General features: G+C 41.9%; 2 protein-coding genes across 5 annotated transcripts in view; both read right to left on the bottom strand.

The window, feature by feature from the left end:
* The window catches only part of LOC118330532 (ras-related protein Rab-26), a 91,080-nt gene extending 80,543 nt beyond the window's left edge, over window positions 1–10,537 (bottom strand). The window contains exons 1-3 of one of the 3 annotated variants that reach the window (XM_035665105.1): window positions 10,234–10,537; window positions 7,847–9,144; window positions 7,189–7,736 (exon numbers count right to left, since the gene is read on the bottom strand). In XM_035665105.1, the coding sequence (XP_035520998.1) occupies window positions 7,305–7,736; window positions 7,847–9,144; window positions 10,234–10,372 (1,869 nt within the window). In that variant the 5' untranslated portion in view covers window positions 10,373–10,537 and the 3' untranslated portion in view covers window positions 7,189–7,304. Of the gene's footprint in view, window positions 1–2,420; window positions 2,637–7,188; window positions 7,737–7,846; window positions 9,145–9,427 lie in introns of those variants that run through there. The other 2 variants (XM_035665114.1, XM_035665122.1) reach the window with 2 other exon arrangements.
* Window positions 10,538–11,904: 1,367 nt separating this feature from the next.
* Window positions 11,905–26,805, bottom strand: part of lmf1 (lipase maturation factor 1) — a 27,863-nt gene continuing 12,962 nt past the window's right edge. For both annotated transcript variants that reach the window (XM_035663847.1, XM_035663840.1), the window contains exons 5-11: window positions 23,541–23,606; window positions 17,100–17,267; window positions 16,312–16,492; window positions 14,471–14,624; window positions 13,781–13,964; window positions 12,989–13,101; window positions 11,905–12,330 (exon numbers count right to left, since the gene is read on the bottom strand). In XM_035663847.1, coding sequence (XP_035519740.1) covers window positions 12,144–12,330; window positions 12,989–13,101; window positions 13,781–13,964; window positions 14,471–14,624; window positions 16,312–16,492; window positions 17,100–17,267; window positions 23,541–23,606 — 1,053 coding nt within the window. In that variant the 3' untranslated portion in view covers window positions 11,905–12,143. The remainder of the gene's footprint in view (window positions 12,331–12,988; window positions 13,102–13,780; window positions 13,965–14,470; window positions 14,625–16,311; window positions 16,493–17,099; window positions 17,268–23,540; window positions 23,607–26,805) is intronic.

The raw sequence follows: 26,805 nt of genomic DNA, 5'->3' as shown, positions 1-26,805 counted from the left end.
GGTCTCTTGAGATTTGATGTTAGATGTTCGTGTGTGTGTGTTGTGTGTGTGTGTGTGTGTGTGTGAGTGTGAGTGTGTGTGTGCGTGTGTTTGGGAAGCTTGTTGAGGCAGGGAAGGGAAATAGCTCAGCTCAAAACTTATCTACAAATACACAGGAGTTAAGGTAACACACACACACACACACACACACACACACACACTCCCCAAACTCCCATCTACAGGAGGAAACAGAGCGTTACACTCACTCCAGTGGGAGAGAGCAGATTGTACAGACCAATGGGACAGAGAGCAGAGAGAGAGACAGTGTTTGTTTCCATTTTTCCCATCAGACAACACAAAATTCTGTTCACTTTTATGAATGTACTCTATGTCATGTGTCACAGCTTTTCTAATTTAATTCTTTTAAGTTCTATTAGCAGCAATATACTCTGATATGAAAGCCCTTTGCTGTGAACAGAGGTGATTATCCGTGACACTGAACTGTTACAAAAGCTGAGCACGGAGCAGTGATTTTGGCAGGCCTGTCATACGAACAGTTGTTATTCATTGTGGAAAAATCAATGCCAGCTGCCACCCACCTGATGAAAACGTAATGTGCATATGCTCAATGCAGATTATTATTAGTCTTTATCATCTCCATTTGATACTTTCTTTCTGTGCTATACAGCCAGTAGGCCCGCACCTAATGATTATAATATCGATCCATCTGTCGATTATTTTTAATATTCATTAACCATCACAGAGACACAGTCTCTCTTGTAGGCTACAAAAAAAAGTTTGATGACATTAGAATAGGACAGGATACATTTCTGAGATACATGTCATGTGTAGGTGTACAGCATTCTAACAAGTGAAGGATATCTGATGTTTTTCATAAATATAAAAGTTGTGAAAATGTAGAGGTTTTTGTGCTGGTACATTTTGGAATAGTAGCAGCCAGATGTTGTTCCATTATGCTGCTAAACAAAAAGCCTCCCTCCTGCGCTGCTGGTAATTGATCTCATACATAATAGAAACCCCTCCCCGCTATCTCTTTCATGTTATTGCACTGAGCTATAGCTGTGGCGCACACCACTTAATGTTCCCGCTGGCTAATATATTGTACTTGCTAAACTTTGCAGGGCTCATAGATATATCTTACTGTATTTTATACATGTGAGAGGAGCTTTGGGATTCAGCCGGATGAAATTACTCAGCCGGGGACAAATTCACCCGTATGGACAAAACAATCTACCTTATGATGGATTTTGGGACTGCACCTTCTGTGGGGAATAATGGTGAAATTAACTTTGCCTACAAGCCTGCTCAGAGACGCACGTTGGATGTTAGCACCATTTCCACCATCTATCCACATAGTCCTGTACTGTATATTCTACAGCTACCAGACAGGCAGCTATGGAAGCCCATTCCCGCCAAGAGAAGAAAAAATAAAAAGATGCATGCCATGCTATGCATAATAAAAAAAAAACTCACAGTAAGTCAAAATATGTCTAAAGTAAAATTAGGAGTCAGTTAATTTGTCAAGCCAAAATTTTGAGAAAAACAAAAAAATTAAAAACTCTTAAATTTAAACATTAAATTTATAGATACTGAGTTGAAATCAATATATTCAACCTGACTCCATCATACGGTTTGTTACACCGAAACATCTGGGACGTTGTTATTTCAAAAAATACTCTAGATGAACCATTTATCTTCAACCCGTCGGATCAATGATCCATATAAACTACTCACACATCAGCGAAAACATCTTTTCCATCGAGAAACACCCTCAGTGACATTTTTTACTCTTCCTTCAATGAAGAAATACTCGCCAGTTCTGATATAACAGATGCTAGCAGCGTCTACGCTAACCTCTTTAGCAGCCGCCATTGTTATTAAACAGTGGCTTGTCACCGTGTCAGACCAGACTGAATCAAACATCTAACTTACTGAGTCGCAATATATATATATATATACCACATTAAAAATATAAGATAATCCTGTGGGTCAACATTTTGATGACTTCCCATGAGTACCTATTTTTTTTTTTTAATCATGCCTAACTTTCCATGGCTTCATTTTTTTTCTTGGCAGAAATAGGTTTCCATACATACTGGTCTCACCTGCTTTACAAAAGAAGGCAATAGTATATCAAACCTAACTCACCTTCAATTTATTAAGAAAAAGACAGGTCATGCTCCAGTGCAAATCACGCTTCACTGGTTGTTCTGAATTCAGCTGCACACACATTTATTCTGGTTTCTTAGAAAGTCTTGAAACGACACTGACAAGCAGAATTCAAACTTAACAGAAACAAGATATGTAATCACCAAATGAATTGTGAATTGGCCGCTCGCACCTGTGGTCATTTACTAATTGCCTGCTTGATGCTCGTACAACCTCTCACTAGAGGCATTCAGTCTGAACTATGAGCTCACCTTGAAGGAGATGTCATAGAACTCCCCGCTGTTGCTGAGGGACGGCCTGCTGGGATAAACCAGTCCGGAGGACGGAGCGGCAGCGGCGGCCAGACCTTTCCCCGTCCTCCCGCCGTCTCTGCCGCTGCTCGGCGACGCCTTGGGGCTCTTGGAGCTCCCTTTGCCTTTCACTGCCTTCTTCCTGGACATGGCTCTGGTCACCTGTTCACCTCCGAGCTATTAAGATTTAAACAAAAACAAAAAGACTGTGGGATGGGCGAGATGGGTCTTCTTTAAGTCTTCCAACACTTTTCCTTGTGGAGTTCTGGTCGAGGCGCGTTGAGGAGAGAGAAGTTCACCTGTGCGTCAAAATCATGACTGTGCGTAAAGCGTAAATTTGGAACGGTTTCACGGACACAAACTGGCTGTAAAGAGAGACAGCTGTTGTCCCGGTGGTGCAGCTGGATGCCTGTAAATCTGAGGTCTGGTTCACAATGTAAACAGCTCTCTCTCCTCCCTCTCCCGTATTGTGATGTTGGGAGCGCATGAAGGCATGGTTCTCTCCGTGCGTTCATAGGGAAAATCCACCCTAAAACGGAAATCATAATAGGCTACTTTCCCAATAGTGCTGGACACTGATGAATACCAACCAGTGTAGTCTCTCTGGTACATTTTTGATGATCATTAAAAATATTGATTTACAAAATATTTAACACTCAATCCATACCTTATTTAACTGAACGGGGTTTGGAATCAGTGCCCATCACCAAAACAGCTGACAGTGCGCTGTGGGACACTGCAGTTTGTTATTTTATTGTTCATCCTAATTAGAAACCGTATCCAGTTTATAAAGTAAAACCTGGGTTGTACAGTGTAGTAGAAATACAATGTAAATTCAGTTTTAGGGTGTATTTTTCTTTTAAAGGTGCAGCCTGTTTGTTGGCACTGATTCAGACTTTGGATTTGTATGACCGCTTGTAATACATTTTCCCCACAAACACTTTTTAAATTCAAGGTTGCATCACTCTAGTGTCAAATACCGCCAAATATCCAGACCGCTCTTCCTGGGCACGGTGCACAAGAGCAGCAGACCTTAGGCAGACATGCTGTAAAATGTGGGACTCCAGGCTGCCCACTGTGTTTGTGTTTTCAAAGAGTGGCCGGCAGGTGGATGATTGAATATTTTTTCACAAATATATTTTTATTCTGGGACTCCACTAGAGTAACTTTACATGATTCACAGTTCTAATACTGGCCCTTTCTACAGCCCTTCAGTTCATCCTCTGTCTGAAACAAGCCCCCTCCCTAAAAGTCCACTTTCTCCCGACTGGCCAACTTCTGGAAGCCTGCCGAGGGGGAGCAACCAATCCTCCTCGGCAGAGCGCTGGGCTTAGAAGCCAGTTTCACATAGTGGCCAAACTGTGTAATGACAGCAATGGCAATGCCGAGTGATGCACCTGGTCCCAAAAAGACTTTCTCATAAGCTTACGTTGTGAAAGAAGCTGCTGTCAAACAGTAGATATAATAGATAGTTACATATGACATATTGCTGGATTCAGCACAGTCATGCCTTTCTAGCAAACCCTGCTTGGTGTAAAAGCTACCATAAAGGAAATGAATACATTTAACATAGATACTAAAATTTGACATATACTTCTGTGTTCGTAGTACTGTATTTCCTCAATGCAACACACCATTCACATTCTGTGTTTCAGACATGTAGAGGACCCCCCTGCCCACTTCCGCAGCAAATTTGGAATCAACAAGAGCTTGCATTATGAAATGACATGAGTTCAGGTGTATTATTTTGCACTTACTGTATTTATAGTGTGTCAATTAAAGCACTTTGGCAGTAAAATATTTTTATACAAGAATCCATTACACTTTAGGGGTCCTTCCCTTTAGCCTATTTGGTTGATCCTCACCACTCAGAGAGCTAGGAATAAATGACTGCTTTTAGCCATCTGACTATGTGCAGGTTCAAAGCATTCTATGAATGTCAGAGTCGTGAATTAATGAAAAGGTTCTCCCTTTTTCCGTTTACACTTTTCCATTTTCACCAAAAATCCCCACTGGTCATTCATGTCTGCTTATTTTTAAACACGTTTTTGCCTCAGCCCACTGAGGTTTTATTACTGCCTGTGGAGCAAAACTGTGTCTACAGGAGAATGTCTCTGCTCTCAGCCAGAGCTGAAAACAATACTACAGCTACCAAGGTTATGTGAAAACTCCACGAGTCACTCCTTATGTACAACAGAGCTACATACAGTCACCTTCCTGTGTCCACTGTGACGATACTCTATAAAGCATTTTACGTAACCATGAACCAAGGATGATCTCTGCTGATTCACTTGCTGAGATGTACACTGTGCTGAGAGTCGCCCAGTACAACCAGAAGCCAACGGTGTGTCTTGAGGGCTGTGATGTGATTCAATCACTTGTATTGTCCCAACAGGGAATCAAACCGACAACTCTCACCCCTTTTGGTCATAACCAGTCTTTGAGCAGTGGCGCCACCCCCACTTTCATATTATATCAGAGGACAACAGGGAAAATGCCAAACTGGAGCCGTACAGATGAGACAGACACATGTCCCAGCTGTCTGTTACACAATCCGAGCACAAAAACACAGATAGCCGTGTGATCCAGCAGGCAATCTGTATGTTAACCATCAAAGTCAAATAAAACTGCGAGAAACGCAGCGAAAGCGCTTCCGCAGGGAAATTTATTTGCGGTCCGAAGTCGGGGGAAACACAGCAAACAGGATGCAGATACGTTTGATGAGGAGACTATTAAAAGTGCCCATGCTGTGCGAGCGGAGCGTCGTCAAAACCAATGAGCATGGGAACAACGGGAGCAGCGCACACCCTCATCCAGCACTGATGCTGTAATAAAGTTCCAACTTCAGATGCACTTGATGAGACGAGCTGCTGAGCTGTTTATTTACCGTTGGAGTAATTTGTCACTTCATATCACCCAAAGCAGTTCGATGTTAAATAAATACACAACACGTTAAGAAATAATCTCGAGTAAACAATGTAAAATAGTAAACACACTGCACCTTTAACGGACCTTTAAAGGTCCTTTAAAGGTGTGTAGGATTCAGTGGCATCTCGGTGTAGTTGCAGATCGAAACTCACCCTCCCCTTCCAAGCGTCAAGGAGCAACTATTGTGTCCGTGAAACGCATGTAGAGCAGTGTTTGGTTTGTCCGTTATGGGCTACTGTAGAAACATGGTAGACTCCATGGAAGGCGACCTGTGGCATCTATAGATAAAAACAGCTCATTCTAAGGTAATGAAACCACAATCCTACACTAATGAAAACATACCTATGAATATTATATTCAATTTATGCCAATAAATGTTATACACTGGACCTTTAAGTCGACAATTGGTAGCAATTTTATCCAGTTGGCTGCAGTTAGCTGGACAAACACCGATGTTAAAGTCATTCTGAATGAGCTACATGTAAGAGACTGCTGCTGCACACACACGTTAAACTCACCTCCGCTTTTATTTCGTTGAACAACGGCTGTGCGGCCGCTCATCCCTCAAAAAGACACATCCATTGTGTCGCAGAAACAGCGACAAATCACTGTTTATTTTTTTCAGTTTAGAGACTCCCATGGTTGGGTTCTGGATTTTAGACCCAACAATACTTTTTTTCTCACTCACTTTGTGCTACACGATCCGTGGCACATGGAGAAGAAAGGAAGTGGGCAATGACAAGAATAATGCAGATTTAAGATGCACTGCACATACTATATAGGCACATGTTCTTTGACAGATATCTTCATCAGATGTGTGGAATCCAAAGCCAAAAACAGGCTCAATAAATCAAACTCAAAGACATGCACTAGTCAGAGACCTTTTTTTATATAATATGTAGAAAAAGAGTTATCAAAATGAATTATAATTCATTTTGCAGGCTTATTATCTGCCAAATAAACACTATTGTTGTCCCTGACAAAGATAGATGGCTTTAGTGGGCAGCTGAGGGTACAGCCACACTGATCAGTCTGTCTGTCGCTGTTGAATTCCTCCAGCTAGCACAATGGAACGGTAACAAAAAAAAGACAGAAAGGACATCTGTCACTCAAGAAATACCACAATACCAAACACGTACACGACACACCTCGCTGTAGTTTGAGGAAAATGCTGCTGAAGTGATGAATCTGGGAGAGACGGCCACGAATCCCAGAGATAGCATGACCTGGAGAACAGCACCATCTGGTGGCTTCTTTATGTTACTGTAACACCAATCAGAAAGCTTGTGGAATATCCAGTGTCAACATGGGGATGTCAACAATATACATTTTGTAGATTTTCTTTCCATTTAGAAATAACTGAACTTCCACTAATTGCCTACTGCGGACATTATTTTACACATCTTAATGCTGTAATCCAGCCTTACATGTTATTTTATACTTGACTTCATAAAAGAGGACCCCCACCCTCTGTGGATAACCCTATGCTCTTTGGTTAATTTAGTAATGGAAACAACTATGATTATTATATTCAATTTCTGCCAATAGACCCTCCTAAATGTTACACACACCTTTACAAAGTGAGACCGTCCCTGACTTTCTCGGTTGCCTGTGGACTGATTTCTATGCAATGTGACGTTTATGCACTCTCCCAGAGTGCCTCCACTTCCTGTGGCCATGCCTTACTCCACTATTCATTTCACTATAGGTTGACTCACCTGTCTCTGCCTTGAGTTTCAAAATGGCAGATGCATGAAATTGGTTAAAACTTGCTCTAGAAATAAAGCAAAAGAAGAGAAGATCACCTTGAACAAGAACCAGATTTATTCTACAAATATCAAGAACAGCGAAAATATAAAAAGAACTATGAGAACTGTGTCTGAATGTGTGTGTGTGTGAGAGAGAGTTCACGTCTGTTCATGTGCTGCAGTAGCTGCAGTATAAGGTTGTGTGGGGTTTGCAGATATACTTGTTACACCTGGTGCAGGTAGTGGTGACTTTCGTCTTTTTTTTAGGGCAGAACTGGCAAAACCTCCGAATCCTTCTCTTGCCGGTGCCGGGTTCTGGCCCTTCGCTTTCCAGTGGCGCGCACAGGTGCAGATCCGCCAGCACGGCGGCGGCGGCTGGTGTGCGGGGGATGTGCTGTCTCCGCAGAATTTGCGGGGCCACCAGCATTTTCCCCAGTTCCTCCATGAACAGCCTCCGTCTGAAGGTCTTGCCCTGCATCCAGGAGGGCTCCACGGCTGTCCACAGCACAAATGCGTTGAATGCAGAGACGTCCAGGATGTGGTAGAAGAGAGCCAGGGGCCACCGACTGGCCCTTCTCTTACAGCTGTAGGTGCCTATAAGCTGAAAAAAAGAAAAAGAAAACATTAGTACACGTAATCTCTCATCATGCACAAATAAATAATGATTTTTCTATAAATCCAATAAGAATAATTGCGTACGTAACCTCATACCTTATTCAGGTTGTTGACCGCTCCTTTGCAGCGGTCGTAGTCTAGAATTATCGTTGGCTTCCGGTGCTCCCCGCCACTCACAGCTGGCTCGCGGTGCTTGGTGCTGAGGACCACCACGCTCTTCCCCCGTTTCGGTACGTAGGACACCGCTGTGTGCGTCTTGGTAAAGGCGAAGAGGGAGGATCGGGGCGCTCGGTGTCTCTTCTGCAGCAGTTGCGGGGGAAGCTCTGGCTTGCCCCTCCACATTGTACCAACCAGGGTCATTTTCCTCTTCAGGAGCTGCTCCGCCAGCGCATAGGAGGTGAAAGAACGATCACAAGTCACCGTGTTCACCCCCTGGAGCCCCTCTGTCATGTCCAAGACGACCCTCATTCCCTGGTTCACCTCTCGGGGACTACCAGCAGTTTTTTCTGTGGAGACTTGCATCTTCCATGCATATGAAGTGGCGACGTCGCAGGTGACCCAGACCTTTATCCCATATTTTCCAGTTTCGCAGGGCATGTACTGGAGAAATCCGCAGTGGCCTCTGAACTGGACGAGCTGGTCGTCCACACAGACATCCTGGCCCGGTTTGAACAGAAGGGGGAGGCGGTGCGCCCACTTCTCCCAGATGGTCCAAAAGGCAGCCAGCTTGTCTTTCCTACAACGCGCAGGTCGAGTCCGCTCGTCTTCGAAGCGCACGCAAGAGTTTATACGGGTGAATTTACAGTGGGGTATAGTGGCACGGAAGATGGCGCGTCCGGTGTGGTCATCCCACAGGCTGGGGGTCGACTCGTTGCGTGACCTGTACACGCCGGCCAGAATCAGTATCCCGATGTACGCCTCCATGTCAGTGGCATCTAAGTCTTTCCAGTCTTTAATGGAACGTTTCCCCTGCACGTTTGTCGTGTCCACGAGGAGCTTGATGATCTCTTCTGTCAAGAACAGATCGAAGCAGGACTTCAAAGTGCTGATACGGCTGGTCGCGTACCGTGTGGGTCCCGGGGTCCCACCAGTGGCTGGAACGTGGCCAAGTGTCTCAGGAGGAGTGGGAGACCAGAGAATATGCCCTTTCTTTGATTTCCATTCGTTACCAGAAGGAGCCGCCATCTCCTCCTCCTCCTCCTCCTCCGTGTCCTCCGTGTCCTCCTCACTCTCAGGGGGGTTATCGGAGTAATACCGCTCCAGCGTGAAGTCGATATCATCGTCTGTGTTTGGGTCGTCATCAGTTTCAAAGGCTTTCTCATCCGAGTCCGACTCGCTGTCAACAGGCTTTGTGACGCTCTCCGAAGCATTTTCTGCCCCACATAGGGGTGGATCTAGAGAATATGAATGGGGTGGCAAGAGGGTGGCATGGACACTGTGAGCGGTGCTGATTTAATCGCAAACAATCACATCAGTATTTGCTTGTAAATTAAGATATGTCAACTCAAAAACACATGACTAAAGCACTGAAAAGAAATATCTAAAAGGTGGCATTAAAAATGAATAAATTGTTCCCAAACACATCTTTTTTTTAGTGAACATAAACCATTTTCTTTAAGCTTATTATAGATTATAAGTTACTTGATGTTTTTATTTTTTTCAGTTGCTTTTACTTACTGTCTTCTCTAACTAGCTGCATGCCCCTGTCCCGACAGACTGCTTAAAAAAGATTTAAAGTGATCAGCAATAATGTCAACGGAAGCGTTCTTTAAGGTTTAAAATGGCTCCTCCGAGGGACAAAAAGTCGATATTCACCAAATTGCGTCACTTATCATTTGTGAGGACACACATCTGCTGTCGCCAACGATCCAAGGCATCCAGTGTTTCTCCAGTAATGCTGATTAAAAAGTCCTTCGATTGGTTAACATGGTAAACTGCAGACTCCCAGGTACTGAGCGTTGAATGAACTGTCACTGCATTGCGGACTAATGTGTTTTTTTGTTGGGGCTCGGAGTGAGCGACTTTGGTGTTTTTAATGCCGCTTTTGTAAGTTGCACGTGCATGACTGATCTGAAATTTGAACACGTAATGGTCGGTCGTTTTGAGATAACATGCGTTGTTCCTCTTCTCCTGTTTAGAGACGACAGTTGGGGCACTTCTTTTGTTCGCTGTGCGATATTGCAATACATATTGTGTGAGGATAGAAAAACATTTCATAAAATGCTCTATGTGCAGTGGGCTTGGGACCTCCACTAGGGGTCGCGTAATGGCCACTGTTTCCCGCCAATAAGCGTCCCCATCTGCAGAGACTTAAATAAAAAGAAAGACAAGTGTGTGTTTTTCCATTTCTCTCCCCTCTCGTGTCGAGGACAATCGATAAAATCCATAAAAGTTATTTATCAAAACCAGGTTGTTTGTTTATGTGTTGTTTCCTCATCTCAAACCCCTCCAAACGGCTTCCTTCACAAATGCACAGTAACTACCTGCTGACTGCTCGTGCCGACCGCCGACATCTTCTTCTTCTTCCTCCTCTTCTTCTTCACACTCCGCTTTGACTGCCGTTGTTGTTGGTGTCCCAGGTGAAGTTGTGACCGGCTGCTGTTGTTGTTGTTGTACGTTCATGGTTGGGGGCGGGCGAGGAGACTCCAGCCCCCGCTCCTCCTCCTCCCCTCACCCACTCTCACCCAATCCCGCTCAATTTGCGCGGGGGAGGAAGCGTCACCCAACACCAGTTCGCCTCCAGTGGAAGTGGGTACCGGTTCAGACACTTCCTGCAGTCTGCGTTGATCCTCTTCTTTGGTTTTCTGGCGGGCTACAAACCAGCGTTAGAGCTGCATGTCGCCCCCTACTGTACCGGAGTGTGTACAACCCGGACTATATTGGAATTATATTCTGTATATTATCTGTTTCATTAGATAAGAGCATTTGAATAAAGCCCGTTGTACCCGATTGTTCATCTCCAACAGACCCCCTATATGTGTTAGGTATACTGTTTAAAATATGTTGTGCACATCATATTCCTTTATTGCATACAGCATATGGCGTACATATTTATAGGTTTTTCTATTTTCTATTATATCTTTATAATATTCCCTTTTTTATTATTCTTTCATTGTATTTTTACACTTCAACAGTTTACAATTACACATTTCACTCTTGTCGCAATCTCTCTTTTTTCATTATGTATAAAGTAGCGTTTAACCCTGTATATGTCCTAATATCAACCTTGATAAAGTTACATCTTCTGTTCTACTTTTACTTTTCCTGCTTCTTACTCAAACTGATTTATTTCATTTTAAAATAGTCCCTTTTTATAATAGTCCCTGCCCTTGATGTCATTGTTCCATATATCTTGCCAAGTTTCCACTACTCCCTGATGAATTATTGATTTTGCCTCAGACTTTCCCAGACATATATCATAAAATATATACATAATATATATAATATAAAGTACCACCTTCAAATGTGAGTTCCATGAGGATGAGTAATAAGTCCTCAAACACACAATGATAGACTATTTCCATGCACACAGGATGGAATTAGCATGAAAATGATAAACGTGTTAGAGTTATTTAAATGGAGAAATTGCAATGTTAACACAAATGGGAAGAATCGTGGTGGCCATTGATGCCATACCCGGACTCTGACCACAGCTTTATATATTAATTGTTTTATTATTGTTGTTTTTCGTCTTTCTTTTCTTTTCCTTTTTTTTGTCCCCGCACTGTTATGTGTTCTTGTAAACCTTTATGTCCTGGACACGTGGTTGGGATGAACCTGCTTGTTATCTTGGGTTACTGGGTTGGGTTTTTCTTTTCACAAGCTTACTACACCATGATGATTGTCATGTCATTGCACATACACCTACATCTTTGTCAATGTTTCATATTAAAATGCAACATTAAGACAAAGTATGTATTTAATTACAATATCCTTTATTGCGCGTCATATAGTATATTAGTAATATATATAGGAGAGACGAGGAGAGGGGAGAGAGAGAGAGAGATGGATGGAAGGATAAGACTGGGTAAAGTTACTGCAGATAACAGCATCTCCAAAAAATTGTCAGCAAGTGGAAAATCAGCCTGTCCAAAATACTCTGCCAAAAAATGAGAGGAAAAAGAATAGAAGGAAAAACCAGCAAGAGTCAAGAGTCACATTCGATACTGAGATTGTTTAATGAGATACGTAGGGCAGTAATTATTTGTGATACACAGATACACCCCTGAATGAAACCCTGATATGTCAGGATGTTTGATTTCAGGTCTTAAACATCAGTTCTTCATGAAACCTTACAAAAAACAAAACCGGTGGAATCCTTTGCCATTTGTCCTCATCTCCAGCAGCAGCAGTCCTCTGATCTAACCTCTGCTGTAGTCAGGAGCTCATGGCCTCACTTCCTGTTAGGTGGAATGTGTGGGTGGGGCCAGTTCCTCGACTGGAAGTAGCCTCTGAGTCCTTCCAGGTCCACGGGAGGGAAGTATGCTCCGATGCGTTTCCTCAGCCACCATTTCCCCTGCGCTGCGCTGGTGCTGCCGGGATGGCTGAACTTGTATATAAAATGCTCCCCTCGAATCCACCTGAGGAGGAGGACACGGAAAGGGATGTAGTTGCGTGAATCAAAGTCATTTTAAAGCTCACAATCTTGTCTCCAAAAGCCAGAGTTGATGCATTTCACCAGGGAAGCTGGAAGTCAGTCAGAGCGCTGAGTGAAAGTCTGTCTAAATAATTCTGTCATACTAAATGCTAAAAGCAGCTGAGATCCAGATCACTGAAATCATTATGTGAAATCATTATTTATCTAATTATTATACTATTATTCATATTGTTTTTAATTAGAGGTGTTTATTGTCCTACGAAATGCATTGTGAGACAGTGCACAGCCTCTACATATTTCAGTTTTTAGTATTTTAGCTAAATGTGTGCTCATTGCTTCACCAGAGGGGGCTATAGCACAGAGAATAATTACTCATGGGATTGTCATTTTATTGATCCATGCCAGCACACATGAAAATATATTTCTGTAACCAGAGCTTTATCAAGAAAAGGACAAATATGTGCTATTTCAGGAAATACCAGCTGAACACAACAAGTAGAAAGGGTTGTTAAATGAAAAATATGAGCGTTTTGGTGAGGTTTTAAGACATTAAGTGTTTTATGCTTATCAAATGGTAATACTACAGTGTTAGCAAGATGCACAGATTAGATCTTTACTGTGACTGCGTGCCCTGTGTTTACCGTGGATTTCCTCTGCCTCGGAAGGGGTTGTGGTCGAGCAGGGAGAGGACCGTGCTGTCATTGGACAGCAGACGTCCTGCTATGTGAATCACCCACTCGCTCTGCTCGTAGGTCTGTGTGAAAACAAGCAGACAGAGTGTGAGAAACTGATAGAAAATGAGAGAAACAAAGGGAGAAAAACACAACAGGGTGTGACAGAGACGTAAATGTGGAGAATTTACAGAGGCAGACAGAGATGGAGGAAGAATGTGAAGCATGGGGGCAGAATAATAATGACTTTAGGCAGAGAGACAAGGCAGAAGAGTGTGTGGCATAAAAAGGGGCAGGTGTGCAGGCCATAAGAAAAAAAGGGCGAGTAAACACCAAAAGAGATGGGGAGAAAGATTTGAAGACAATTAACAGATAAACACAGATGTACAGAGGACAAAAGATTAACATGGCCGACAAAGAGACAGACCAAAAGTCATCTAATCAAGGTAAGCACCTGAAACTACTGCCCTCTAGTGGATAGACACATCAATGAATACTTTACAACAGTTATTTCTGCTGACAAACCAGTTAAACGGGGCAACTGTGAATTATTACACCACTCTCTATTTGTGCTGTAACCTAGTGAACTATCTGAAATGCTAACACCTAAACATACTGATTAACAACACAAAATCAGTTTTGACACCAATATCAGCCACATCCCATATCCACACAGAAAAATACATTCATCCTGAAGGCAAGTAAAAATGTCTCTACGCTGGTAGTATACTCCACTCCATACATCGTGTCCTGCTGTCTCACCTGGAAGGCAGCGAACCACATGAGCCAGTCCAGCCGGTAGTGGTACGGCGATATGAAGCACGGCCGTCGGTAAACGTCCCCTGGTTTACACAGGAACTGGTACTCCTCCCAAACAGCCTCAGGGGCCTTGGGATCCTGGCTTAGAGTGCCCTGGAAAATCACCTCGGTACGCTCCTTGGTAATGCTGGAGAGAGGGGTTTGTGGGACAAGACCAAATGCTTCATAAGCTGAGGGAAGGAAGGCGGAAGAGTTGGTGAATACAGATGCAAGGCTGCAGACGTATATGAAATGTGGCCACATTTGCAGCAAAATGAAGAATAATACAAAGATAAGCATCTATGTCAGACATATGTTAGCAGATGGGATGCGGGCCAAAAATCTAAACACATGTCAAATAAATATTTCCCAAATATGGCTTCTGTCATTTTAGGTAGCATGGTTCTTATTATGCAGATGTATGTTCAAGGGTTAATTTTCCGGATTTTAATAAGTTGAGACTGATGATTACTGCGCAGACTCTGGCTCCGAATGATGAATTTCCTCTCCTTTCACTTAAATGTACATCAGTTTGGGAAGGTATGTTCTCACAGCCAGTGTAGCATCAAATTTAGGGAATATTCAACAGTTTCTGATGTTTTAAGGATACCTTGTCCAACCTCATGACCCCAGCGACCCCTGACCGTACTGTACCTGCCAAAGGCCCCGTAGGTGTTGACGATGCGCAGCGGGTCGAAGGAGGTGTTCATCACCTGCTTGGAACTCAGCAGGTTCATCACCACGGGAACGCTCAGGTAGCCGATCAGAACGCCCAAAGAAATGTTCACCACCCGACGTATCAACATACCTGTATTACATACAGCACACACACACACACACACATAGAAAGAGTGGAATGGCATGAAAAACAGCACAGAAATGGAAAACTGCTACATCAGTCAGGGATATTAGAAACAGCAACAACAAAACAAGCAGAACCCTGGATCAGCTCTATCCATCTGTTACATACTCCATATAGACACCGCTCTCAGGCAAATTTGATTCAATTTCAGGGAGCATTGCATGTCACTGCTCCTGTTTGGTCCAAAGGAGCTGCTGCAGCGTTTGTTTACTTGTTAAATTTTGTTGACTTTTAGAGAAATTATGTACGGCTCCATTCCAGGATGTCAAGATGAAACTGAGTGGCCCGGGGGAAAACTGTAATTACAACACAAATCAAGGTGACACATTTGTTAGTGTTCGGCATAAAAGGGGATTCATCATCTGCGGGAGGAGGGCGACGTGTTCGCTGGTTCGTGTGCAGAACTAGTGCTATTAAGCTTGTAAGTCTGTGTGTATATATGTGTGTGTGTGTGTGATGACTTTAACACTTCCTCAGTGGAAAAGGTCTGACCTGTTAGATCATGAGACGGGTGGTATTGACAAATGTTGGCTGAGTCCACGTCAGTTCCTTCCTACCTGTGCCTGTCTGCTTATCCCACGCATGTTAAAGACATCAACTTAATCCAGCTGAAACTGTTCACACTAGTACAGACTTTCTGGGTCTGTTCAAATGATTAAAACATGCTCACACTCCAGGTAGGAGCTTATTTTATATTCAACGTCCTACAATAAAGCAAAGACACTAATGGGTCCGATGAGGCCAATTAGAGAGGGGCCACTCCTGCTTTTACCACGCTTTAACCCGTCTGTGTTGTAAAAATGTAAGCGACATCACATTAAATTCCAGTAAACCATATGTCATACTTTTCCCAGCTACTCAGCTGTCCAAGTGCTAATCCCTTTTCTTCCCATTATTCCCTCCCCAACATGACCAGACCCACTACTTACTTAGGCCAGTTGTGCCCATTAGCCTCGACTGTTAGTGATACTAATGTCTGCACAAGAGTCTGAAAGTTTATTTCTGAAAAGTATAAAGTATTTATTATTTGGACTGATTTGTGCCAAAGACAGATAGATAGATAGATAATAACTGATAGATTTAACTGCTGTAAAACTGTGTTTTATTTGATCAAGCAACAGAGAGATGTGCAAACTGTCATCTTCAGTGTCATTGGACTGTTGGCGAGTCGACTGAATCCTTAACTGGTTGCCATCAAAATGTGTTTTTTTAATCATATTTTGTTACAAAACACTGACGCAATGAGATACGTTATCAACAGCACATTCCTGTTACCCAACCACCACCTCACCCACTTTCCTTTTAGCAGAAAGATATGGGTTCACAAAGACAAGGGGAGTTCGGAGAATCGAACACTCTGTTACGAGAGTTGTAAAAAACCATTTGGCAGTGTGTCCCAGGTTTAATGGCTGTTTGATTGCATTATAAGTGTTAAAAAGTTGTATACCACAATATTGTTTATCAATTCACTCTGACAGTGATCCCATGGTATTGTTTACCACTGTCTGTGTCAATAGAGTTGTGGTGCAGACTCCACCATCCACTTGAGTTAAAAAGATTTAAAAAAAACATATAGTTATAGTTATAATTCTTGGTTGTAGATGGACTCTTAAAAACGTAGAATCCTGAATACCTTTGGTGGGTTTGGGGTTGTGTCCGGCTGCATCCTCATTCTGTATCTCTAGCACTGCCTTCTTGGCTCCCCCTCCAGAGCGAAACAAGAAGCCCAGCGATGCATCGTCAAAACAGGCCAGACTGGGAACAATGGTCAGCCAGTTAAGGAAACTGAGGTTCCCACTCACTATCAGAACCACCTATAGCACGAAAGAGAGTATTCCATCAGTATAATGAGACATTTTAAGGAGTTCGACCAGCATGTGGACGGTGAGAAGTGACTTATTCTGAGCCAGGGTAAATTAACATACAGTAACATTAGCTCTGACATCCACTTCACATGATGCTTAAATTAAATAAATTAAATTAATTAAATTAAGTGTACGGTGACATATAATCCAATAAAACATGCATGTAAATGTAATAAAACATCCCCTTAAAACAGCCTTTAAACATGTTTGATGTAATAATAATGTTCTGACTGGTTTCTGATAAATAGAGTACGAACTAAACTCCTTTTCAACACCAGTACTGTTGTCCAGTGAAAATCATGTACAGTACTAAACATTTTACTATGTTATACCTGTTATTGTTCTGTGTATAGCTCAAAACCTGGGGAAATAAAACCAAAGCTATCTGCATGGCTACATACTGGGTCCAAAACCAATAACACGAACACATGAAAACAACTCAAAATTCAAGTCTGAATGTGTAGAAACGCAGGCTGTCCTCACGAGATGCCACCAGTAAACAGCACCACGGTTTGTTATCATCAGGTCCCGTGCGTCGGTGAACAGTGCGAGTTACCTGGAACAGGATCTGCACCGCTCCGTTGACCATGCACATCCGCCTGCCCAGGAAGGTGAAGAACGGGAAGATTAGCTCGATGAGGTGGTTGGATAACGTCTCGAAGCGATGAAACCACCACGGGGAGCGATGCATGTAGTAGGACATGGGGTTAGGAACCGGCTGGGTCTGGAGACGAGATGGAGAGGGCAGACAGTGAAAGTCTTTGATGGTGCCAGAGACAGAAAAAAAGGGGATTGTCCAGGTAATCATTATCTTATCAATGTATTTCTGTTCCATGAATTTATGCATTAAAACACTTTAATACATGTTCTAAACACAGACTTCTTCAACTGCTTAAAATTCATGTTTTCTCTGCTTTACCTTGGCACTAAACTCTTGTCTGAGCCCAGGATGGAGAGTCATTTACGGTGCCACACCCTGGGGGGAAACATTTCCATGCCTAAATAAAAACGGAACTTTATTTAAATGAAGGCAACCCCACCTACGCACACTAAGAGGCTTCATACAGAGCAGCGCAGTGTTTGTGTACGTACGATTAAGTGTGTGTGCGCGCAACGTGGTCGCAGGCAAACCGTGTAATAGCTGAACATGCAAACAGTGTTAGGTGAGGTGGTGAAAAACAAATATAGCACAGAAATAGGTGGGGAAAAAAGGAAAACAAGACACTGCCACACTAGTCTATGCGCTAGTCTAAAAAAAATGAGGTTATTTAACCTGTAGCTTACCAAAACACCCCTGGAAATCCAAGGGCAAGGAGCCTGCAACCTCAGACAACCAAACAACCACACCTGGCCTGCAGAGTAGCTGCATTACAAGAAACAAACAGAAAGCACACAAAACAGCAACTATGCCGAAACACACCTACGCAGCCCCCTTAGAGTCAGGACAGGAGGGGATCTGCAGCTCCTCTGCCGGTTTGAAAGAGAGCAGTGTGTCAGAGGGGGTTAATAAGGCTTCACCTGGCGCCAGTGGCTTCCGGTGCTCTATATGTGTGTGTAAATCTACATTACCCCTAAGGTTGTTGACAGTTGAGGTTAAACCGGGTCAGGGGAAACTGACCCAGCATGGAATAAGGTTCATATTGTAAAGTGAGCTCACAGGTGACGACACATTTTCTTATACACTCCATTTAATTACATTAAAAACAGAACCTGTCAGCAGGTAACTAGAAGCAACACCTTTGCAAGCATGTATGTCTCCCATTTTAGATTTTAATTCAGGGTGCAGTTAAAGCCAGACTACTTAGCTTTTGTTAGCCACTGTAGCCACACACTGCAATTCAAGCTAAATGGCAAACGCTGTAATGTAGTGTAACAGTAGCACGAGTAGAAAAGACTCAGATAATTAAAGCAGTACTATCGAGTAAACAATATCTATCTAAGGTTAGCTAACATTAGCAAACATTAGCCAGCCACGTGAAGCCCTACCAGACCATGTACGTAGGGCTGGAGCGGCAAAACCTGACAAAGTAAATAAGAATTAACAGTCATAAAGCTAACAAACCTAACAGAGCTAACAAAGCTAACAGAGCTAACAAAGTCCCCTGAGCCAAACTGTGATTTGTGATATTGGGCTTCATAAATAAAACAATAAAACTGACCAACAAGCTAAAGAAATCCCCCGATACTGTTTGGTTATTGTTAGGTTTAGATAACAGGTACCATGAAGATAGTTTGAATGGGATGCTCGTGTTGCTTTGTATCATGTGAAGGTAGGCAATTGTTTGATAAGCTAACATATAAATAAATAAAATAAGATTTTTATTTTTAACAATGAGTGAGATTACTATGTGTGATGTGTAAGGGGTCGTCGTAATGATAAATCCACAGAAAGAGCGTTTTCAGTTTCATTTTGAAATGAGGAAACCGAAATCGGGAAACAAGCCATTTTCTGCTTTTTGTTTTGAAAATAAAAACAGAAAACAAAACAACGACCCGTTTTCGTGTACTTTACGGCCAAAAAATTTTTGTGTTGAAATGAGAAAACCAAATTGGAATAAGCCATTTTCCGTAACTTGTATTTACAAAACAAACACCAAAAAACGACGCAAAAAACTGAAAGTTAAATAACGACGCATTTTTGGTTTTAAAAAACAAAAACAGAAAACAAAAAAATTACCTGTTTTCCATTTTTGTTTTAAAAATAAAAAGTTGAAAAAAGATGCACTTTCCATTCATTGTTTGGGAAATAAAAAACAAGAAAATAAAAAATGGACCTGTTTTTGAAAATAAAAAACGGTTGTTTCCCATATTTATAAATGGTCAGGAAATAGCTAATTTCCCAATTCTGGTTCTCATTGTACGCTACCTTCCCAGCACCAAACGACACATAGCGACTAGCAGGTGAACATAGCGGAACATTTAGCAGCTAAAGAGCAGAATGTTTCCCTCAGGAGCTGGTGAAAAGCAAAACACAGTTACAAGGGGACTTACAGGTGGACAGACAAATGAAAAATGAATGCTAATGTTTCTGTATCTGCTCACACCCTATAGACTCCTACTCATACTGGATATAGCTAGATTAAAAATAAGAGCAGAAAAGCACACACACACACACACACACACACACAGACAGGCATAAGTAAAGCCATCATGAGACACAGATATATCTAAACCACAGTAAAACAGTAAATTGGAAGCCACACCATGCTGGTTTACATGTTAAAATATTCAGCTGACATTTTGATGTCACAGATGATTCTCCTCATTATAAGGTCATCAGATACACATGCTGTCACTGCAGGCTGTAGACTGTATTTTAGCTCCTGTGCTTCATTTAAAATATGAACAGTATAGACAATATAATTAAGTATTTGGTTCCTTTAAGCCGTTGGAATTTGGAATCAATGCATCAGTGAATTGGTTAATGAGATTCTGTTTTTGTATAAACTGTCACTGAAAGGCTTCATGTACCCCAGAGTTTCCTTTACCACTGCATAATTATAGTGGGTCACCATGCCTTAAAGAATAACAGTCACTCAGCCTGGTTTCATTGAGGGGTTTTATTGTACTCTGCTGTTTTGATATATTTTGGATTTTCTTACATGGTAAAAAAAAACCTTACAGCTATGTCTTACTGGCACAAAATATTGGCTAACGTCCACGTCTTTGGTGATACAATCCTAATCTGGTAATCAGTGTTCTGCTAATACTGATTAACATTTAAAAGCATATGGCCTGAAGGTTCAGTGGGAGTTATTAATGGAGAAATGGAGATTAAAGCTGTGTGCAGCACAGTGGGAACAAAACAATACTACCAGTGACTCTGTGACATGATACCAACATCACAGCGAAATATAAAATGATTGTTGCTGTGTTTCCTACCTTAGTAGTATTACCTACAGTACTATAAACCTCTGTGCAGCGTTTTGCCACTTATGCATCAACACCAACACAGCTTCTTGCAATTATCAGCAACGTTGGTCTGTACGCATGCATGGATTAGCATAATTTTTTTTACACACAGTCATGGTCCCCAGAGGCTGAATACTATTGGTTTTTGTGATCCTGTGACTTTTCTACTGGGACCACCTTGAGGTTGATTTTTTAATCAAATGTCTTGGTGGATTGCATTCAACTCCCTCACCGAGAAGGCACAGCAGAGGATGTAAGTCAGAGTCACTGCTGGTGTTAGGGCTGTCCCCTAATAGTCGATGAGAAGAGACTTTTTCGACAGTCAGATATTCGCAGAAAAAGAAAAACAGCATCAAATGGGAGCTGTGCCTTGCCACCAGGACTGAAGTATCACAGGAAAATCTTTAGTCGGGGACAGCCCTAGATGGTGCACATCTACACCGCCATCATTGAGTAAGCTGCTGCCACTGCCAAGGACAGAGACAGCTGGGAAGGTGATTGGCTGCGATCTGCTACTCGTCCAGGACCTGCACGCCGAGCCTGAGACGAGCGGGGAAGGTTGTGGCCGACCCCTCCCACCAGACATAACCTCCCCTCCAGCTGGGGGCTGCAGTCCGTCAAGACCTCACGCCACAAGAACAGTTTCTACTAGGCTGCAGCTGGCCTCATCCACGAGGCACAGACTCTTATCAGGCCCCATGGACACTACACGCAACATTAACATAAATCTCCCCATCCACATTCTTTAGCTTATATTTAATCCATCCTCTTGATTTGATACACTTTACACACTGTATATTATACATGTTTTAATCATAATATACTGTATTTTACATTGGTTTTTGACTTTTACAGTGTTTGCTTTCATACTTTGTTCATTGTGACTGTTACAGACCACACATTCCTTGAATGTGAAAGCCAGCTTGGCAATAAACTTGTTTATGATCCTTATTCTGTTCAGCGTGTTTCATTTGAGTAATTATCAGAGACTCTGAAACGGTTCAATATTTTAGAAGAAATAGAGATAATGAATTGCAGTAGTGGATAAAATATCCCATCCAATATTTCATATGGGTTTGCAACCACTGGCTTGGTGATTTCCATGGCATAGCAGTGCTAAAACTGTTCTAACCCTGAGAACTAAAAACCAAATGATTTTTCCCAAACTAAAAGAAAATGCTAACTGAACCTAAAACCTCCTACAGTTTATATTTGACGTATATCATTCCTGATTCTCTCTTTTTTAGTCACCCATGGGTATATAATTTCCAAGTGCAACAGCTGTCCAGTCCCACAGGAGCCAGTGTATTACAGCCTATCCTCCATTCCCATTGTATTTCAGACTTTATGAGCATCAATATTGTATTCTAAAATGTGAGTGAGTGTCATCTCCAGTCATAGAGTCCCATAGGAGCCAGTGTATTCCTGTCTATGTTAATTACAGAAGACGGTCCTCCTCCCTCTGCGGCTTGGTAACGCAGAGCAGTGTGGGTCAGAGCGGTCGAGCGTCCCACAGGGGAAAAACAAACACAGGATTTGCACAACCTCACAGTCTGTGTAAGAGGCTGATTTACTGAATCCCACGACAGCGGTTACTGTAATGTGTTGCCCTGGTGTGGTTAGCGTGATGTGAGTTCATTGCCGTCTTGTCATCATCCAGGAGACAAAGCCAAGGCACAATGTTTTTGTATATCTGGATCAGTCTTAGAAGTTCACACTGTCAAAGAAAATGGGCCTTTGGGAAATGTAGAAACTAGTGTTTCAGAGCATGATTTAGGCTTTTTCTCATGCTGGCCATCTGCCTGCAAGAATAATTCAAAATAACAATGCGCTGTAACAAGTGTCATCTTAACTGGTAATTTGAGAGCTTTTGTGATATCTTTGGGGCTCAGGGCTCATTGCTGTGGTGTTTTTCTGCCCTGCACTTCCCAGGAGTCAGCAAACAGCTTTGGGATTTTATGTTGAGAAAGTCTGAGTTTCACTTATTTCCATGAAAACCACCGTTTCCTTTCACGGTGTCAGAAAACATCAAATGCATAACTACTTGTGCACAATCAGTGTAAGTGTTCTTCCACAGAACACATAAGAAGATATCATGAACTAAGTATGTCCTAAAGTGGCTCTAATCAAGCCAAAGAAAATTATTATTGAGTCATATAATAAAATGACTCAGTAGTTCATCAGTTCTATGGAGCTATGAAGTCTTGCAGCTCCTTGTTTTAGTTCAACAGCCAACAACTGTACTGAGTCTCACTGCTCTCATCAGTATAATTTACAGCTCCAGCAGGCAGCTGTAAGCTCTAATAAACACACTGGCGCTACTTGACCTAACTGCTAATATAGTAATATAGTAAATATGGAACATATAGTATCTAAGAGTATTTCCAACAGTTGGTGGACACAAGAACAGAGCTAAAAGGAGAGTGAATATTGGACTGACTGTTTGAAACATGGCTCCAAATGAATGCTACTGCTATGGCCTGTTGGATGCTCGCTTTAACCACTTAAAGGACCAGTGTGTATAAATTTAGAGGGTATCGTAGCAGATTGCAACTCCCTCACTTTACCCTCCCCTTCCAACCGCGAAGGAGAAGTGGCTCCAGGCTACATTAGCTGCTACAAGCATAACAAACACACCAGCATCTCCAAAATGAGCTGACAGCATTTGAGTGGCATCGTGGGTAACATAGGCACCAGATTTTGACATGGAAGAAGAACGTGTGGTACAAAAAAGACAATATCTCTGGTTCTGCATGGATTTTGGTACTTTTTTTAAACTGTTCATCGAGAGGCGGTATGCTAGTGATGTGGTTAGCACCGCTGCCTCACTAAAAGAAGGTTCTGGGTTCAAACTGGGTTCTGCGTAGAGTTTCCCCCCAATGCCTGCGTGGGTTTTCTCTAGAAGCTCCGGTTTCCTCCCACAAAAATATATATGTTGGGTTAATTGGCGACTCTAAATTGCCCGTAAATGTGAATGTGAGAGTGTCCGTCTTTATGTGTCAGCTAAACTAAAACTAAAAAGAAACTAAAATGAGCATATCTCACTGTTTTAAGGAAGACACAGACAGTACATTAAAACACACACCTCGTAGTGGTAGTCCATGCAGGTGAGGTCTCTCCAGCATTTGTCACCTCTGATTTTAATGAGACCCTGAAAAAGACAGAAAAGATACAAAATGTGTTATAGTTTATGAGGCACTATTTTCAACAAGTGGTGCTGCTGTAAATCAGGTCAAATAAGCAACCATCAACAGTCCATTAGGAAATCTGATTACAGACTGCAGTCACTCAAATCCCATATTTAGCTGAAACACTCCAAAAGGTCCAAAACCTGATTAGGATTTACCCTCGTCCAGGTGCATACATGAATGGAACACATTTTGTTCAAAGCACATGAATGCAAGAGTAAAAAGAGATATAACTATAAAATGACATTACTTCACTAACTAGATTCTTCTAAATACAATAAAAATCTACGTAAGATCTGCTGTATCTGAAAGATCTCAGTGAGTCAGGTAACATTTCAGGTAACATGAAAAGCTTCAAAAGAAAATAAAGTCACAAAGACTCAAAGTCAGACTGCAGGTTGACAATTGTGAGATTCACAGAAGACATCAGGAGCAACAAAAACCCTTATGTTACTACACTGTTAGACAAGATAGAGAAGACAGAGGAGGAGTGATCTGTAATCCATATAGATAACCACATTATTTTTTTTATTTTCCACATTAAAATCTTCGATCAAAATGCCAGAATCTATGAAAATGCTAATTTTGTTTATTTCTAAGGTTTTCCTGTTGGACACAAGATGGCTCCTAATTCACTGTAAAGTGAACCATTCTCAGTGGATGTGCACTGGTGGATTCAAGTTTCTGCATCACACTTAAAACTAAAAATGTGATTCTGCTAATGCAAAACGCTCGTTCTCTCTTCTCTCCCAGCTGTTTGTCATCATGTCTAATCTTCTTTCTTGGAGCTCTGTGGTTTACAGATACAGAACAAAAATGTTGGTTTGCAGGACATTTGCAATTCAGTGTCCCTCTCTTGATTACACATTTGTTCATTTGTGTACACACAGACAGCTTCAAACGTTTCAGCTCCATGCAAACACTGTGCGAGTGCAATACAGCTTGAGAACGAGACTCATTAGAGAATGATGACCTTCAAAGTGAGCTACAGTAATGGGTCATTCATATGGACTCTTCATGTGAACACTGTAAGCAGGACCTCATTAGAAGATATTTTTGAAGGATAACCACAGTAGTTAACTAAACCCGCTGTTCAGCAGCGAGGTTCTGGATGGCAATGTTTGTGTTTCGGTCAGCCCACCGCTTTTTTTTTCAGAGTGAAAAATCTTCACTACAGGATGGACAGCCATGACATTTTGTACAGAAACGAATGCTTCCCAGAGGATGTATGCTGCTGACTTTGGGGATCACCTGACTTTTCCTCTAGCGCCACCATGAGGTTAGAATTTGTGGTTTTGATGAAAAATCTCAACAAACTTTGGTGACCCTTTAGCTTTTCCTGTAGCACCAAAATCAGTTAAAACTTTTAATCCGTCCAGTGCTTTGGTTTATTAGCAAATGCCTGCAAAACTTATGACTAATCCCATCAGCCTCAGCTGTACTTTGAGTTTAGTGCTAATTAGAATAAATGTCACCACTGTCAGTACAGCCTCACAGAGCTGCTAGTGTGGCTGTAGACTCTTAGTCTTTTTTACCTGATAGTTTATGTTGACTAAAATAGCAAAACAGTGAAATACCACCTGCAAGTAAGTTCCCACCAACATCAGAGGATGCTGTTGCTATAGAAACAGTGCATAGTTAGTAGCAGGATAAAGAGTGCGTGAGACATTTTTTTAATAGTATAAGTTAAGTATATATAGTGTATTAAGTATATGGTCGGCCCTGCACACTCCATATCAGTCACCTGTACATTACAAAGCGGACAGTCAGCCTTAAAGAGCAAATTAAAGAGAACAAATCTAATTTGCTTGCCGTCTGAACACATCATTAGCTGCTCACAGATGTGTACAGCTCTATGTCCCACTAACAGAGAGATACACATACAGATTGGCAATTAGCCCCAATAAATCAAACTGTACAGGGTGTCAGGAAGAGGAACGTATCGTGCAACATGAAAACAGAGAAATGCGTCTGTAACTGTAATCCTGTTTTTTGACCTAAATAAATGAGGAAGTACTCTGCTGCTCTCAAAGACACAAGGCATGTTTGATTTGATTGAAGTGACTGAAAGCACAGTTCCAAAAAACATCCCACTCACTAAGACCTGTCCCAAATCATTTTGAGAAAGAGAGAGATAGAGAGATAAAACTAACTGAAGTAGACAGTAGTTTAGAATTATAGTATTCTATACTAAAACTTAAAAAAAGTATCTCACAGAATTCATTGGGTATCACAGTTAAGTTGTATTTAAAAAGACTAAAAGTGTCTGTGAGAGGATTTTCCCATAAGAAATAGGAAATAAAACACAGTCTCTAGAAATACTTATAGAAATGTGTCCTGCACTCCAAGCCTGCTTTTCACTAAATGAGCTAAGTAAATACTGCTCTATCCAGGACACGAGACTGTCAATATTGACACATCAACCCGCCATGTGGTTGGCGTGGAATGTGGAATAAATCGTCCGCTAACAGATTTAGAAAAACCAGGACATTTCATTCTGATTATGAGCCTGGCTGTCGGCTACAGCTGCTGGCTGTTGAGATGATGCGGTCGAAGATGTTGCTGATAATCCAATTCAGTCATGAGATCCTGAAATGTCATCAATTACAATTTGATACAGACCTCAGCAGTCTGCCCAGGGTGTCCAGAGCCCTCGGGGGGAAAGGATACTGATGAAAATTCAGCACATTTCCAGGAAAAAAGACCACAGAGATTTAATTAAGATGATACTTTTAATATATATAGAAACTTCAAAGACATAGCATTGGTTTGATAAAAAGATGTGATTTGTGGACAGTTTTTCAAAAGAAAGCTGGTGAATTCTCAATCAACTTCATCACAAACAGAGACCATGAAAAATACTGTTAGCATGTTATACCAGTAAGTCACACTGAGGAGTGACTTGCTAAAAACAGGAACTTTGCCCCTTCCAAAACAACTGAGGTAAAAACCACAACTTCTGTCTTTAAGGTGCACTGACTGACAAAAATGCATCTGACATGAGGTAAACCGCAGCATTTCAATGTGAGAGACTGGCAAAGAAAAGGTTTACCCTGGATTCCAACAATGAAAACAGGGATTAAAAAAAGAAGTAAGAGGAAGCACAGTGGCAGCACCACGGCAGGGCCTATACTGTAGTGCTATTGGATTCAGGGCTTTGAT

The sequence above is a fragment of the Morone saxatilis genome, unplaced genomic scaffold, assembly GCF_004916995.1.
Source record: "Morone saxatilis isolate NCDOM2014 unplaced genomic scaffold, NCSU_SB_2.0 Contig1, whole genome shotgun sequence".
Taxonomy (NCBI): domain Eukaryota; kingdom Metazoa; phylum Chordata; class Actinopteri; family Moronidae; genus Morone; species Morone saxatilis.
Note: the sequence above shows the minus strand (reverse complement) of the source record. Positions and strands in the feature narration are given on the sequence as shown.